At 34.6% G+C, this 18,253-nt stretch overlaps 1 protein-coding gene and 1 pseudogene across 1 annotated transcript; one reads left to right on the forward strand and one right to left on the reverse strand.

Annotated features, from left to right (window-relative positions):
* The first annotated feature begins 1,823 nt into the window (after positions 1-1,823).
* Positions 1,824-15,625, forward strand: LOC120142193 (annotated as a pseudogene).
* A 549-nt stretch (positions 15,626-16,174) lies between these two features.
* On the reverse strand, positions 16,175-17,011 carry LOC120142192. Its single transcript, XM_039156932.1, has 4 exons — positions 16,778-17,011; positions 16,599-16,691; positions 16,376-16,513; positions 16,175-16,277 (listed from the first exon to the last, which is right to left on the reverse strand). The coding sequence occupies exons 1-4, from the start codon at positions 16,994-16,996 to the stop codon at positions 16,236-16,238; spliced, it is 492 nt and encodes a 163-aa protein (XP_039012863.1). The 5' UTR covers positions 16,997-17,011; the 3' UTR covers positions 16,175-16,235.
* Between the last annotated feature and the right edge of the window lie 1,242 nt (positions 17,012-18,253).

Raw genomic sequence — 18,253 nt, forward strand, 5'->3', positions numbered from 1 at the left:
TCTCTATTTATAATAAAAAAACCTGGTACATAATTAACCCTGTAGCCATACCTAACACATATCTTCCACTCAAGCATCATGTCAGAAATCAACTGTATTTCCATTCCCAATATTTCAAACTAAACCTTGTTGAACATCCTCCCAACCCAAACCATGCAAATCCTTTTCCATAGTTGAGAGCCACCCCTTCAAAGAATATATATGTCAAGACTGAAATTAGTAATTATTGGTTGGTCTAACGTGATAAGACGTTAGATTCTTTAAACAATGTCAAACTCAATCTTCAAATAAGATTCACAGATATCAATCCAACACGGTTAACAACCTGAATGCAACAACAGAAAATCACTCGCTCAACATCATACCCTTTCTCATGAAGCTCCAAAACAACCCCATTTCTCATCCTCGGCCACATCTTCATTGCATCCTGCTCGAACTTCTTGTTTTACATCTCCTCCAGTTAATTAACTGAGTCTTTATCCGTTTCAACGATCACTTTCGGACTGATCATAACTCCCATCATGCCTCCCTCAGCAACAAAGTCTTCCATTGCAACACCAGGATTCGGTGACTTTCTTCGCTCATATAAATGGACTTGCTCTCTTTCTTCCCTTGGTCTCAATTTAATAATATTTTAATAAATTTTCAGCTCAAGATTAACTGAATCAATATTTAGTTTCAATTTAAAATTGTTACCTGCAAAATTAAATTTGAAATCATACTATTTGGAACTGGAGATGCATCCCTTGCTTATCCTCAAACCTGATTATAGAGTTCTAGTAGAGATATAAATCAACATATCGTTAAGCTAATTGTTTATGAAATTTTTTATAATATTTGTTTATATCCATTTATCAAGTTAAATAAATGAGTATAAACAAAAATTTTGTATACATTTAATAAACAAACGAACATGAGCAAATGTATGTTCGGTTCATTTATATTTAAGAGTAAGCTCGTTTAAAAGCTTGTTTATTTAGTTTTTCATTTCCTTTTTTTACACTTTAAATAGTAATGGATGTATAAACTAAATTGAACACATAATGAACTTTAGAGTTCAAAATGTAAAACCTAAAGAACTTAAGGAATACTAGTATAATTTCATCATTTATTTTTTTAAACAATTCCTATTTAAGAGAGGAAGAAAAGGAATTTGTTTACTAATAAGTATTATAATCTAAAAAATAAAAAATATCAATTAAATACTTTTAATCATTTACTTTAAAAATTATTGAGAAATATTGAAAATATAAACAAACGCAAACTAAATATAAACGACTTTAAAAATAAATAATTTCCCTTGCATCCAAGTATGGGTGTAAACGAGTTGAGCTCGAGTATTACTGAACTCGACTCGACTCGAAAACTCTGAAATGAACTCAACTCGAAAACTCGCGAATTTAAAATTTTCAAGCTCGACTCGAACTTGAAATCCTGAACTGAAGCTCGTTAACAGCTCGAAAAGATTCGTAATAAAAAAATAAATCTTAAACTTAACTCGATTGAAGCCTTAAACTAGAACATGAACCTTAAATATATGAAAATTTTATTATATTTAAAAAAATCAATACATAAATATTAATATTATTAATAATTTTTTTTTAAAAATAAATTATTAATATATTATATTTTCGAGCTGCTCACGAATTTTTCGAGTCGAATATCAAGTAGCTCGTTTCGTCTCGTTAAAAACTCAAGTCGAGCTCGAGGTCGAGTCGATTCTATTCAATCCGAATATTTATCCAGCCTTAATCGAGTCGATATCAAGTAACTCGCGTGTCGTTTACAATCCTACATCCGAGTCTGGGCAGCAAAAACAAGGCGCCAAGGTCCCAAACTCTTCTCAATGCAGACGCGCACAAACTCACCGGCACTCAAAAAATTAAGCTTTCCCTTGTTTGATTCCACTCAAAACCCTCGAAAAAGCTTTCGAATCAAAACCACACACTAAACCGCCCTTCAAAGCGTTTAATTCAACGGAACATCCCACCACGGGGAAATGAAACCGATCCAAGCAGCAAACGGTTTCAGTTTCCGTGTCGGATTCTCCGGCTACAGAGTCCACCTCAGAGTCGAGCCTCTCTACACCGAGGAGCGTGATAACCCTATCAAATCCCTCCCCGACTTTGTTCTCGTAAGCTTTTTTTTTTCACTTTTATCATATGCAAACAGTTTTCTGTTTTTTGATTTTGACATTTCTTTACCGTTTTTTTTGTTGCCGAAAAGGTTAAAGTTCGGTATTACTTTGCCGGTTTCTGGGGTTTCGTGGTAACATAGTTTTATATTTATGTGTGTTTTAAGCCACCTGCATTTCCGGCGAAAACACCTGAATCGATTAAGGAGCATATAGTGGAGAAATATCTTTTACCAAGATTGGTCGAGGATGTTTTTTCTCCTGAAAAAGTTGGAAAGCAATGGGATTTTGACTGGTTTGCCAGGGCACGCATACCATTTGAGCCATCAATGCCAAGAAGTATAATAGTTCCTGTGTGGGAATTACCTTTCAGACGACGCAAGGAGGGATCAACTGACGGAAAGTCGGAGCCTAATTCAATGCAGGTATGATTTGCAATTGCTACACCTATTAGTCACTTGAGAGAGAAAGAAAAACAAAAAGGGCTTATTCTATACTTTAGTTTTTGTCTCCTTTTTATAGCTTTAACATTAACCAGTGGTTTCATGGAGCTTCTGTTTATTTATTAACAAGAACTGGGATCTTATATTGTTTAGGTGGACGTATCAGACATAACAGTTGGGGGTGAAAGACGTGGTTCTTTTCCACGCACGTTCGGTGGTGGAGCCAATGATATTGTGCGAGGATGATCAATCTTTAGAGAGGATTCTTCCTGATGGTGCAGCTAATGGTGAGTGGGTTCATGAGGTGCTCAATGGTGGTCCTGCTCAGATAATTCCTCCAGGCTTTAAGCAAGGTTTAAACATTGGTGATCTTACGGTCATCTTCTAATTAAATTATTGAACTTGAATTTCCTTTTTTTAACTTTAAGGTCATAATTTTTTTTCTCTTCCTAATTCTTTTGCATCTCCAATTCGTAGGCGCATCCTTGCTCATGGAATGTTTACAAGGACCAAAGTGCGCTCAATAACAAAGCAGTTGGAAATTTGGTTAGTTTTTTTGCATTGCTGTATTGTAATCCCCTTGAAACTACTACCCTTCTATTCGTTAATGGACCTTGGTTGTATATATATATATTTTTTCTGGACTGAATGAACTTAAACCTGGTATATATCATGAAAATAATACAAGTATCATGTATGCGCTGTGAATTTCTGCAAAAACATTTATGAAAAATGGTTATATGACTTATGTATAATTTGTGCCTTGCCATCTTCATGGTGTTTGCAGAGTGAGTTGTCTGTAAAATTTGACGACTTGTTCATGAAAGCTTGGGAAGAGGATGTTGCACCACTTGAAAAAGATGGTATGCATCACTCAACTATTTTTTCTTCATTTGTGCAGATGTTTGTACATTTGTGGTCTAATGGGCAAAAAAGTATGAAAGAACTTGAAGATATTTGCGTTGCTTTTGTTTAGCTAATGAAAAATCAAACTGTATCTTTTTCTACCTTGCTAAAGGTTGACCTTTCTCAATATTGAATATATGTGACCCTGCACCCTTAGAAGACGTCATTGATAGAAAATCTTGCAACCTGCCATTTTGGCTTGCTAGTCTACTGAAGTAATAAATGCTGGGGACTGTTAACCTGTAAATGAACATTTAACTTGCATTTTACTCATGTTCAAGTATGATTTACAATCTAGGGTCCCATAAGTTTTTGTTTAACTGATATATTCTGTTCTCTCTTTTTTGTTCATTTAATCCATTTGTTTTGTTGCTAATGCAACTTGTCTAGAAGGGCATTCAACAGAATCAGACTCTGGTAAGTCAGAAACTGAAGCAAACCAAGCTGATGTTCTCAACACTCTTGATACTGGATCATCTGCTTTGGATGAGATTTTATCAGTTGAATCTGAAAAATTAGATAAGAACAGTGATTGGGATGGTCAGCAGCAAAAGGAGGTAAAATAATTAAGAAGGCAGTTTCCAACAAGTTGCCACATATGGAGCACTCTCCTTTCTATCCAACCTTTATTTTATTCCCTTTTGATAATGATTTGTTTTTTTTTAATAGAAGTTGTAGGCCTCATTAATAATGATTTGTTACTTAAAAACATTTATTTACAGGCTTGGGCTGTTAGTGGAGGTAGTGAATGGATTGCAGATCAGTTTTATGAACTAGTTCCTGACATGGCAATCGAATTTCCTTTTGAGTTGGATACATTCCAGAAGGAGGTACCTACCTTGAAATTTATCATTTGATTGAAATAGATAAATGGGTAGGGTAGAAACTGCTGTTGCTAGATTTGTGAAAATATCTGATCAATCCTATAACCTTCTATCAAAATGGATTCTGTTACATGATTCATATTCTACTAAGAATCTGTTCTTTATTGGAATCCTGACGGGTCAAGTCATCCAAAATACATTTAAATGTCGATGTCATCCTTCTGGTTTTTTATCGCTCAAGCTTGTACACTGCTAAGGTTTCATTTGTCTCTGTTGCACTTTTCACCTCATCTACAAAGCATTGAGCAGTGCCCTTTTACCTAATTGGATTAATTTTTGTTTTTCAGTTTGTTTGTGCTTGGTGCTTTTTGTTTTATTAGGGTATCATAAGTGCTTCAAAGAAATCCTCCTTTCTCTGAGGTTTCTATTAGCTTGTTTGGATAATATATTTGCCTTGTGTTCATCCCTTATAAAACCTTTGTACGGGATGCCTTGCTTCTCTTCTTCTTCTTCTTTTTTAGCTTATGATTTGCTGTCTGTTCTTCAACGGCATCTCTTTATCTTCTATAACAAGCGGCTCACATGAATATTTTATTTATTGTGATGATTAAAGGCTATTTATCATTTGGAAAAGGGGGAGTCTGTTTTTGTGTCAGCCCATACATCTGCTGGAAAAACAGTTGTTGCAGAATATGCATTTGCTTTGGCATCAAAAGTAGGTTCATTGTTTTTTTCTCTCATAAATCTATAGACATTAATTCTGATGGCCGGGGATGTTACAAATTGTTTAAACTAATTAAATACCATAGACCATGTCTTTTTTATTTTATAGTTCCTGAAGTTCTATGCCAAATTTGATTTAGTTACAAGATTTCTGATAAGTTTTCATGCCATGCAGCATTGCACTAGAGCTGTGTATACTGCTCCAATTAAAACAGTCGGCAACCAGAAGTATAGAGATTTCTGTGGGAAATTTGATGTTGGCCTTCTCACAGGTGATGTTAGTTTGAGAACAGAGGCTTCTTGTCTCATCATGACAACTGAAATATTAAGGTCAATGCTTTATCGGGGTTCAGATATTATTCGCGATATTGAATGGGTAAAAGGGTTTGTTTTATGTAGCATTTGTTTGCATTATAGTTTCATTACATCTTTTGCTGCTGAAGGCTTTTGTTTGTTCTTTTCTCTAATTTGTAAACATCATATTTAAGTTGTTGCTTTCTGTTGTGACTATATGAATGTAGGTTATATTTGATGAGGTACATTACGTGAATGATGTTGAAAGAGGTGTGGTTTGGGAAGAAGTCATAATCATGCTTCCAAGGCATATTAATATCATCCTCCTTTCAGCCACGGTACTTTCTTCTCTTGCATTAGACTTCTCTATAAGCTTAGTCCTAGTATTTGTTAAAAGTTGGAATTCCCCGTCTTAAATGGGGGGAGAGATATTGGGTGACTGGAGAAGCATCCTCTATTATTTGCCTGATCTGATGAAACTAGATACAGTTGGTGATGAACACCGGTAATAGTGTATATTCTTGACGGTTTCCCTTTCTGACTTTCTTAATTGCTATTTGGTTCTTTAATACATTTTGCTTCATCAATAAAACAGCTGCTTTGTTTGTTTCTCTTTATACCTTTTTTAACACGTTGACACTGATATAGTATATAGGTGCCTAATACAATTGAGTTTGTGGATTGGATTGGTCAGACAAAAGAAAAGAAAATTCGTGTCACTGGGTAAGAAGTCAATCTCTGCTTGTGGTTGAAGCTAAATTCTTGAGTTGTATCACTAATTTTTTGTCTTTTCAAACTATTGATATTTTCTATTTTTCCCCTTTACTCCTGCCTTTCATTGTTTCATTTTTTAGATACTGCAAAAATATCTATGCTGTATTTATGGGTTAACTTCTGATATTAGCTTCCTGTTGCATATTCCATTTTCAGGACAACAAAAAGACCAGTCCCATTGGAGCATTGCCTGTTTTATTCCGGAGAATTTTACAAAATATGTGAGAGAGAAACTTTTATATCAGAGGGACTAAAGGCTGCTAAAGATGCATGCAAGAAAAAGATTTCAAATGCAGCTAGTGGTGGGACTGGTTCATCTACTGGATCTTCTGCAGTTCAGGATGGGACTAGGGGTCAGAAACGTGAAGCTTTTAATCGAGGGAAACAAAATAAACATTCTGGTCTAAACAAAATTTGCGAACAATTCTGGGACTGGTTGGGGAAATCAAAACAATGGAGTTGGCCATAATAGCTGGAGCTCTAGGAGAACAACATGGTTGACGCTTATTGACAAGCTCTCAAAGAAGTCACTCTTACCCGTAGGTTGGATTGTACTATCATTTTGCACACGGTCTTCAACTCTGCAGCATGTTCAGTTTTGTTTGTATTTGAAAATGGTGCTGATGACTTCTAAATTGGTTTCTTTATTTCTCCTATCTTGAACAAGAAAGAGAAATGCAAAACACAAAAATGAAAAAAAAAAAAAACGACAACTTACGAAAATTCTTTTTGACGCAACAAAGAGGCAAAGAACGTGAAACAGTGCTACCAAATATATCTCTGCAGTATTGTTGATTTCTGATATATATATATATATATATGGGATTGTATTTTAGTTTTAATGACTGCCACTAAACTTGCAATGTTCGCTACAATCCAGCATCTCCTGGAAGCAATAAAGAGGCCAAGAACAGGAAAAAGTGCTCGCAGATATATCTCTACAATATCGTTGATTTCTAATATATTTATAGTTAAATGTGTTTGTATATTTAATTCTAATAGCTGCCACAAACTTGTGATGTTCACTGCATCAAGCATCCTGATTGATTCATTGTATCACTGGTTTTGATCCTGGTGACTGTTTTAAGTGGACATTTACTTTCTGGTGGTCACATCTGAGAAACAATCTAGTCTGGGATGTTTATGTTAACCTTAACGTTCATCCTTAATAATTGCACTTTTGCATTGCCAATTTTACCAGGACTGTGTGAATTTATTTCCTAGATGCCTTCATCGGTCATCATATTTAATTACAAAATACATTGTCTCCTTTTTCCCACAATTTTACCCCTTCTTTCTTAAGTTTGACAATTTCGCCATTTCCGTCATGTAGGTAGTTATATTTGGTTTCTCAAAGAATCAATGTGATAAATCAGCTGACAGCATTTTGGGGACTGACCTCACTAGTAGTTCTGAGAAACGTGAGATTCGTGTTTTTTGTGATAAAGCTTTTTCACGGCTCAAGGGATCTGATCGTAACTTTCCTCAGGTTTCGTCTTCTTGATATTCAACTTTTAAATTTATATAAATCCTTTTATTTCAGAAGATCTAATTTGATTGTAATGTAGGTTGTCAGAGTTCAGGGCCTTCTTTGCAGAGGAATCGGTGTACATCATGCAGGTTTGCTTCCAATTGTTAAGGAAGTTGTTGAGATGCTCTTCTGTCGAGGTGTGATTATGGTAAAATCATTCATTTTCTGTAAGGGTTTGATGCGGTGTGACATCAACATTTGATTGCCTTGCTTTTAAAATAATTCTGCGTTTTGTGTTTATAGAAAACTATTTGTGAATCAGTATTGGTTTGGTGTTATACTGTTATTAGGATTTTGTTTTAGCTTGTATTTTGCTTTCTTTCAGACAGTTAAGATGTGCAAATTAGTTATTTCTTCTTGTTATCTATGTTGTAGGTTTTGTTTTCAACAGAGACATTCGCAATGGGGGTTAATGCACCAGCCAGAACGGTGAGTGATATTTGATGTTGTTGCTATTGATACCAGATAGGGTTACAGTTGCATATTTCATATCCTGAACTGCCATCTTGGGTTGCTTAATTGGATGCATTCAAGACTGTCTATTCCAACTTTTTCATGGAATATGAGCCACATTCTTGTCTTGCGCTAGAATTCCCCTCTTTTTTGTACATGTATTTGAAGTATTGATGATTGGCAAATGCTATTTTGTTCTTTACACAAGTTAGCACATTTCAGTATAGAAGCATAAGCCTTCTTTAACCTATATATATTGGTTTACTTATATGTATTTTCTTTAATTTGATTTTGACTTGTATTAAGATTTTTTGCAGGTTGTATTTGATACACTAAGGAAGTTTGATGGCAAGGAATTTAGACCAGTGCTTCCTGGGGAATACACTCAAATGGCAGGTCGTGCTGGCAGAAGAGGACTTGATAAAACTGATACAGTTATCGTGATGTGCCGTGATGAAATCCCTGAAGAGAAGGATTTGAAACTTGTTATAAATGGAACTCCTACGAAGCTTGAATCTCTGTTTCGATTGACATATATCATGATACTGCATCTCCTACGTGTGGAAGAACTGAAGGTACTTTATAGTTTTGGAGTGAACAGAACAGGGATTATTTATCCCAAAATATTATAAGATCCTAAAATATTTGGAAATTTATGATGTTGCCTATTCTTCACCATTTGGCATTGCATGACAGATTTAAGTTTTGTGCGTGTTGATTATAGATTGGCACACTTTAAGGTTAGACTTGAGATTCTTTTAGTACTAATCCAAGAATTTTGTTGGCAATATTGGGGTCGGTCTGACATCCAAAGGGTCAAAGTTTGACCTTGCACAGTCAAAACCTTAGTGCTTTCTTATATGTGGCATTTTGCAGAACTTTACCCCGTGTTTGGATTGGGGTAAGCCTAGGGAAAGGAAAGGAAGATCTTTCAATTGTTTGGTTAGATTTTGTTTTTCAGTTTAGGCTAAGGAAACAAAGGGATATTGAGCATCCTTGCTTTCTTTTAAAAGACTAAATTTTTATTTACCCAAATTTAGGGAGAAGCCTAGGGAAAGGAAAGAAAAAAATTGCTTAAGATGTGAAATATCCTTTTTGCCCTCTTTGTTTCTTATATAAACTATTTTATGAAAAGGTTATAATTGCGATATAAATATATATATATATATATATATATATATATATTCTTTTCCACTGTCTAACCAAACAAAGATTATTAAAATTACTTTACTTTACTTTCCTTTTATTAATTTTAACTATCCAAACAATATAATATGCAATCATTTCCTTTCCTTAACATTCCTATCGTTTCCTTTTCTTCTTTTTCTTTTACTGCTGTTAATCCAAGCATACTGTGTTTGGTTGATTTAGTAGGAATGTAAGATTAACGTGTTTGGTTAAAGGAATAAAAGATTATTAGAATGTATATTTGACCAAATTCTCCTTATTATATATTTATTTTTTAACAAGTTGGAAAATATTTATATATTTTTTTAAAAAAATTAAATTCATAAAATTTATATAATTTTTTTTTACAAAATTGAAATATGAAAAGGTTTAATGAAAATGTAAAATTTTATTTTAATCCCTTAACTTCGTATAAAATTTTAATTATAGATTTTTTTGTAAATCTAAAATAGTTTAAGGATAAATTTATAATTTAACATTCGTAGAATTTTTATTATTCAATGACATAATAAGAATATTTTTGAAAGAAAAAAAAATTTAAGGGCATTTAAGTCCAAAACGCCGGTAATCCAACAATACCTAAGGAAAGGGAGGTAATGACATTCCCGATAAATACCCCAAAAAATTCACTATTGATAATGTAAGATTACCGGGAATGACATTCCCGGCCAACCAAACGAGGGAATGTAGATTCCATTCCCATAGAAATCTCACATTCCCCCAACCAAACACACCCTTAGGTGGCGTTTGGTTGGCATGAATCCCTTGGAATTAGAGGGAATTGGAATTCAATTCCACCACTTTCCCATGTTTGGTTCAAGTTTTCCAAGGAAATTGGAATCCCTCATGACTTCAACTTTCCATCAAATGAGGGAAAGTGAATTACATCCATTCTATGATGGAATTTAATTCCCTTGGAGGAAATTGAAATTTGACCATATTGCCCTCATCAATCTTTTGGTAATTTATTTATATATTGAATAAAAATATTTTTTTTATTATTTCGGGTTGGGTTTCTAATTCATATATTCGGGTCGGGTCGGGTCGGGTCGGGTGAAACTTTATTTTGGTCGGGTCGGGTTGGGTTTTTTAACTGTGATATTCGGGTCGGGTCAAGTTTGGGTTTAGGGTGAAAAATACCTGACCCGAAAATTATATAATTTTACCTTATATATTTAGGAATAATTACAATAATAGCCCTCAATATATAATTTTTTTCAATTAAGTCACTGTTTTTATTGAATAAAAATAATTTTTTTATTATTTCGGGTCGGGTCGGATTTCTAATTCATATATTCGGGTCGGGTAGGGTGAAATTTTATTTTGCTCGGGTCGAGTCGTTTTTTTTTAAGTGTGATATTCGGGTCGGGTCGGGTTAAGGGTGAAAAATACTCGACCCAAAAAATATATAATTTTACCTTATATATTTAGGAATAATTACAATAATACCTCTATATATATTCCAATTAAGTCACTGTTTTTATTGAATAAAAATAATTTTTTATTATTTCGGGTCGGGTTTCTAATTCATATATTCGGGTCGGGTGAAACTTTATTTTGGTCGGGTCGAGTCTCGGATGGAGGTTCCCTTGTTCTCGGGTCGGGTCGGGTGGACCAAAAACCCGACCCAACTCAACCCATGACCATCCCTAATTGAGATGATTTTAACTTATGATGTTTATTAACATAATTTTTATAATTTATTGAAATGAATAATCAATCAATAATTTTTTTTTTAATTTTTTATATTATATTGTTACATGTAATTTATAAAACAAATTAAAATTAAGCAAAAAAATAAGAAGGGCAATCCTGTCATTTTACATTACTGAAATCAAATTCATCTGACATGTCTGCGAACCAAACGGAATATAGAATTGAATTCCAATTCAATTTCCTGCCAACCAAACAGAATATGGAATTGGATTCCAATTCCTGACAGATTTCAATTCCTTCACATATTCCAATTCGTTCACAGTTTCCAATTCATTTACAGATTTCAATTCCCTCAGAAACATTCTAGTGAACCAAACGCCACCTTAGGGAATGGAATCCACATTCCCCCGTTTGGTTGGCCGGGAATGTCATTCCCGGTAATCTTATATTACTAATAGTGGATTTTTTGGGGTATATTATCAGGAATGTCATTACCTCCATTTCCTTAGGTATTGTTGGATTACCGGCGTTTTGGATTAAAATGCCCCTGGATTTTTTTTTCTTTCAAAAATATCTTTATTCTGTCATTGAATAATAAAAATTCTACGAAGGTTAAATTACAAATTTATCCTTAAACTATTTTAGATTTACAAAAAAATCTATAATTAAAATTTTATATGAAATTCAGGGGTTAAAATAAAATTTTACCATTTCATTAATTTTTTTTTATATTTTTAAATTTGTAAAAAATATATATAAATTTTATGAATTTAAATTTTTTAAAGAAAATATATAAATGTTTCCCAACTTATTAAAAAAACAAATATATAATAAGGATAATTTGGTTAAATATATATTCTAATAATCTTTTATTCCTTTAACCAAACACAGTAATCTTACATTCCTGCTAAATCAACCAAACACAAAATACAACATTCCCAGTAATCCTATTCCCTGGTAATCTTTTATTCTCACTGGTAATCTTACATTCCGTAAACCAAACGCACTTGTCATTTTCCGGATAGAATACAATTGTATTGCACTAAGTTTAGTAACTGGTTAATTTGCTATCATTAATTGGAAACCATAACTAGACCTTTATTCCAGGTAGAGGACATGTTAAAACGGAGTTTTGCCGAATTTCATGCTCAAAAGAAACTTCCAGAGCAGCAACAATTACTAATGCGAAAGCTTCCACAGCCTAAAAAAACTACAGAGTAAGTGTTTGCATGGTTAAAACTTAGTTGCTGAAATGTCTGAGATTTGAAAACTTTCTTCCTTCAAAATATGATTTGTTACTTGTGTTAGTGCTCGGTATGGCTATGTTATAAATTGATACTAGTCTAGCTGTACCTTTTTCTATTTTGTGATTTATTTGGGATTATGCGGCTTTGGTCATATATCTTGCACTGCATGTTTACTTCTTTCAGCCGAGAAAAGAAAATAAGAGGCTTAATCTACTTTTCTAAATGCTGAAAGTAGCGTTGCAAGACAGTTTTAATTCTTGTGGCTGTAATTTCAATAGCATTCTATGAAAGGGAATTAAAGTCGTTTACGTTTTGATTTTTGAGATAGAATGTTCCAGTACCCTTGCAGGATGTAAGTAGCACTATGATGATGCACTAATTTGTATAGTGGCTTTCAGCAGCATCACTATGTGTATGTGCATAGATAGCTCTTTTCAAGGTTGATATTTCTCCTCACTTTTGAAGTCACTATTTGCATGTAGATGTATTAAAGGTGAACCAGCAATTGAAGAATATTATGGGATGCGCGCTGAAGCTGAGGAACACAGTGAACAGATATCAAAAGCTGTCATGCAGTCTCCTGTAGCCCAACAGTTTCTTCCCCCAGGGAGAGTGGTTGTGGTCAAATCTAAATCTGTGAGTTACCATAAAAAAATTTCTTTGCATGTTTCAGTCTATCATATTTAGGTGCTCCAATATTAGCCATGCACATATAACCTCTGTCCAGAATATATACTTAGAAGGATGTTTTACATCTGATTGAAGGAATCTTATCTCTGTCAGTATTCAAATCTGGGTTTTGGGGCCAAGTTTTTTGGCAACTAAGAATTTCTCATGTATCTTCCCCCTTCCCAACAGACCCAGGAAAGTTTGTCTTCTACGCTTATTTTCTTGATGATGATTATACTGCTTGAAGCTTATATTGTTTGGATTATTTCTATAAGATGCTTAACTTTTGCAACCTTTGAAGCAAATTAAAGAACTAATCATGCAATAATAAACTGATTGATTTCAGAACAGTTCTCTATTATTCTTCCACGTTAACACACGTGAGGAGAAAGTAAAATTAAAATCCGGTCATTTTGATGAAGTGGATGTTCTTTCCACATGTATATTTTACTGCTGCTACAGCATTCTGTGCCATGTTTAGGTTTGGTTTCCCTGTTATCTCTTGTTTGAGGGTCTTATTTCGTTGTCTTACTCATGTTGATCCATCTAAAATGGAGGCTTTTTTCATTTAATCGATTGGTGGTGGGTAATAAATTTATGCACTTAAAATTGACATGCCCAGGACCATTTATTAGGAGTTGTCCTGCAGTCATCTTCTGCCAATAACAAACAATATATTGTGCTGCTTCTTAAACCTGGTGTTCCAGCAATGACCCAAACTCAGTCAGACAGAAGTAACTTGCAAGATAAGAAAGGTGTTGACTTCCATCAAGGTTACGTGCTGCTACCAAAATTCAAGCATGATCTTGAAGAAGATTATCGCTTATCTGCTGGTTCACGTAAATGGTCAGGCGTCATCAACATAACACTGCCCCACCGTGCTGCTGCTGCTGCAGGAATGAGTTTCGAGGTCAGAGAAGCTGAAAATGCAGAATTCTTATGCATATGCAATAGCAAGATAAAATTGGACCTACCTGGACTTCTTGAATATGGTAGCAATACAGCTTTCTCCCTCACTGTTCAGCAGCTCTTGAAATTGAAGTCGAATGGAAACAAATATCCTCCTGCCTTAGATCCACTTAAAGGTATGGCTGTTAATTTATTTTATCCACGTGAATGTTTATATTTTGGTGAAAATTTAACTGCATCTCCTCTTTTAAATAGTTTCTTAGATCTTTAAATGAAGCTAAAGAAATTCTGCAACTTGCTGACTGCTTTAGCTCTGAGATAGGCAATTGTACATGTTCCAGAAACTTAGAAGTATAAACAAGCACTTTTGCAGCCTTGTTGACATAGGACAATGATATCTGAGCTGAAAACATTAAAAACTCACAAGCACTTTTGCAGCTTTGTTGACATAGGACAATGATATCAAGGAACTATTTAAGAAAGATCTGGAAAAAACATGACATTCCAAAAACAATTTTAATCATTTTTCTTTTCATCCATGAAGCATGTTCCTTTGATGTTGTGAACTTGTGATTCTGTCATCACTCTTGATGATCATAACTTTGGATTTTCAGTTAATCAAAAGAGACCTTTCTGATAGTTATCTTTTTTCAGATCTGAAATTGAAAGACATGGATCTTGTTAAAGCATAGTACAAATGGACCCATCTACTGCAGAACAAGTGCAACGAATGTATAAAGTTGGAGGAGCACATTATGTTGGCTAGAGAAATTAAGAAGCATAAAGAGGAAGTTACTGCTCTTGAATTCGAATTATCTAATGAAGCACTTCAACAGATGCCAGAATTTCAGGGCCGATTATGCCCTTGCCATGTTCTGCTCATTGCAGATTGATGTTCTGAAAGAAATTGGTTATATAGATGAAGACCTTGTGGTTCAAATAAAAGGTCGTGTAGCCTGTGAGATGAATTGAGGGGAGGAATTGATAAGCACAGAATGTTTATTTGAGAATCAACTAGATGACCCCGAACCCGAAGAAGCAGTAGCTATAATGTCTGCCTTCGTGTTTCAGCAAAGGAACCCTTCTGAACCTCCTCTTACATCCAAACTTTCTCAGGCCAAACAAAGGTTATCTTCCTATCCATCTTCTCTTTATGTATGTCAAGTCTTGCTTGAAGTGTCTTTTCCATAGATATTTTGTTTTAATAATTCTCATTGCAATTCTAGTGTAATTAATGTGCCATAGTCATAGTCTCCTGCTTGAATCTCTTTTACAGTGATTGTTTTTGCTTAATACACAGCCGCATAAGAGCTAAGCTGTGCTTCAGCTTGTGTACTTGCAAGAAATTATAGATTACACTTACTGATATTTAGATTGAAATTAAGGGTTCTATCTCTTCCATGCCATATGCTATGGTGATAATTTAACGTGAATATTTTTTTCTGACAGAATGTATGATATGGCTATTAGACTCGTTAACCTTCAAGCAGAGTTCAAGTTACCAACCAATAACACCCGAGGAGTATGCACAAGAGAATCTCAAGTTTGGTCTTGTTGAAGTGGTTTACGAATGGGCAAAGGTTTCATAACTTAACATGCTGATTACTCGTTAAACCTTGATCTAGGTTTTGGTTTGTCATCTTATATCGTCCTTGTTGCAGGGTACCCCATTTGCTGATATTTGTCAGCTCACGGATGTTCCGGAAGGCCTTATAGTACGAACAATCGTCAGGCTGGACGAGACTTGTCGTGAATTCAAAACTGCTGCTGCTATAATGGGTAATTCATCGCTTTATAAGAAAATGGACTCTGCTTCCAATGCCATAAAGCGTGATATAGTTTTTGCAGCTAGTTAGTACATCACTGGAGTGTGATCTGTGCATTATTCTGTGATTAATGATTGTGACATAGCCAAGTTAATAGATGTTTAATCAAAGCAAATTTTAACAATTTTGCCTTTCCTTAGTTTTAGAAGCCAACATATTGAGAATTTTTCCATATCTTCTGATCAGGTTAGAACCCAAGTCATTTGACCTTGTACAAGAATACATCGACCTAGTTACCGTGCCCCTTTTCAAATTTTGATTTGTATATTTGGTGTCTTTAAAAGCATGATTTGAACATTTACTTGATCCGTTTTGGGACACGGTTCGATTTGATACATTTTCAATGAAGCTTGTATAATATATTTTATCGAGCTCCAGTTCGGATAATAGTATTCTAGCAAGGCTGCGCTTAGATAATAATATTTGATCAAATTTGATTTGAGCTTATGAGTTTCGAATAAACTTTAGATCGGCTGGATTATAGGTCAGGTTATAAGAAGATACATTCATCTTTTATTTATTTAAGCTTGCTACAGATACATACCATAAGCAATTAAAGATCACCATCTAGTTAAGATACAAAATAATATAATCATCGTGAATGACAATTGTTTTCAACATCTAAACACAATAGAAAAACGCTGACGGTTCACCCAATTCAATTATCACTCCTGTTAGGCTTATCTGAAGCCGAATAAACCTGGAAAAATCAATTAGAAAATGTAAACAAAGGTTGGGACAAATCATGTTTTATAGATGCTAGGTAATGAAACAGATCAAGTTTATTTTGGGATTTACCGCATCTGAAGCAGCTGGAATCCAGTCGTTGGTTGCCGGGTTTCCCTTACAAGAGGTGTGGCAACTGGTATCTGAATCTGGTTCTAAACTAAAGTTTCTGCCATTTGTGTTGTCTACTTTTATGAAACCCGTTCCCGTCTGGAATCCAAACCCACCATCATTCACGAAATTTTATTATCATAATCGTAGAGAACAGTAACAATAACACAGATTTCATTTGTACCGTGTGGTGGTGTTTGTCAACACAATTGAGATCCTTATAATATTCAGTCTCCACGAATTCGTCTCGCACTTCACTTCCATTGTACACTATTTTCTGGTTTCAAATTTCCAAGGGAAACAACAAAATCAAACAACCAGAGAGCCTGGAATAACTTTTTTATAGTAAGGGGGAAAACTGACCTGGGGATCATTCTCCAAACGCTGAAACTCGAGGTATTCGGTGATATCGCCGGCGGCGACAGCATCGACATAGTTGGAAGAATACTCGCTTCGTTGAGGCTTAGTGTGACGTTTAGGTGCTTTGTCATGGAAGTATTCCCTGGTCTGCTCCTCCATTCTAGTCTCCTCTTCCAGTGATAAGTGCTCATCGCTCCTATTAGGTCTGCTACAACACTCCATTTTGTTACCTTACAAAACTAAAGTAGCTTGTTGGGACTTTATTAGCAATGGAACGCAGATATTTGTTTGCCTAGATATTTTGGGCCAAAATATCAACTACCCTTAAAATATCTATATTCACAACCTTATCCATTCAATTTCATTATCAACTACCCTTTGTTTGCTTAGATATACGCTTATACGCAGCTATCACTTTAGGTTTTTTTTTAATAAAAAAAACTACGAGTTTAAGATATCGCCTAATTGGATAGGTTAAACTACATCGGTAGTTCCCTATATTTTTAGGACGCTTTATTTTGATCACTAAATTTTTAAATTTTATATTAAAATAACTGAATTTTAATATTATTTTCATTATGGTCACTGCTGTAAGCTGCCTTTCAAGACAATTGATGTGACATGTTCATATATTATTTTTTTAATAAATTAATATTTTCTAATAACATGCAATGACAACTAACATTAGTAATCATGATATTAAAGTTCAATGATGCTAATGCAAGTTTTAAAAGTTTGATGATCAAAGTAAAAATTTCATAGACCATCAATTTAATTTGCCTAATTGAATATTAATTTTTTTAGCTGATCCTATTTCTATGTGTAATGAGGTAAGGGAGAGGTAGGATAGTAGGATGCCCCAACTCCAGGTTGAGAGCAGCTTTCGTGGGAGACCTCCGGCAGTCAGAATTATGAATTGTCCACCGTGGGACTCGATCCCACGACCACAAGGTTAAGAGCCTTGCACTCTATCAACTGAGCTGGACAATCAATTCTATTAGCTGACCCTATTCCCATATGTAATGGGGTGAAGGAGAGGTAAGGTAGTAGGCTGCCCCCAACGCCAAGTTAAAAGCAACTTCTGTGGAAGACTTCCAGCAGTCAGAATTATGAATTGCCCACCGTGGGACACGATCCCACGACCACAAAGTTAAGAGCCTTGCGTTCTTCCAACTGAGCTGGATGGGCAATTCTTAATTGGATATTAAAAAGAATGTTAAATGGTTAAAATAAACTTTATTCTCTCTTAACGATCTAAGTGCACGGGAGTTTAGATTTAAATCTTTTCGGAAAAAGATTAAAATGAAAAAAAAAATACTTAAAAGGCCCAGTTTAGCAGAGTTTCTTCTTCTTCATCTCCTCATATTGGACTAAGTTGAAACCCAATCTTATATGAACCCATGAAACGTTCTACAAGGGAATATAATTACGTTTCCTAGCAGCTAAATCAATGTTAGCTTTTCTCAATATTTTTCAGAG

Source organism: Hibiscus syriacus, unplaced genomic scaffold, assembly GCF_006381635.1.
Source record: "Hibiscus syriacus cultivar Baekdansim isolate YM2019G1 unplaced genomic scaffold, ASM638163v2 tig00110819_pilon, whole genome shotgun sequence".
In the NCBI taxonomy this organism is placed as follows: Eukaryota; Viridiplantae; Streptophyta; class Magnoliopsida; order Malvales; family Malvaceae; genus Hibiscus; species Hibiscus syriacus.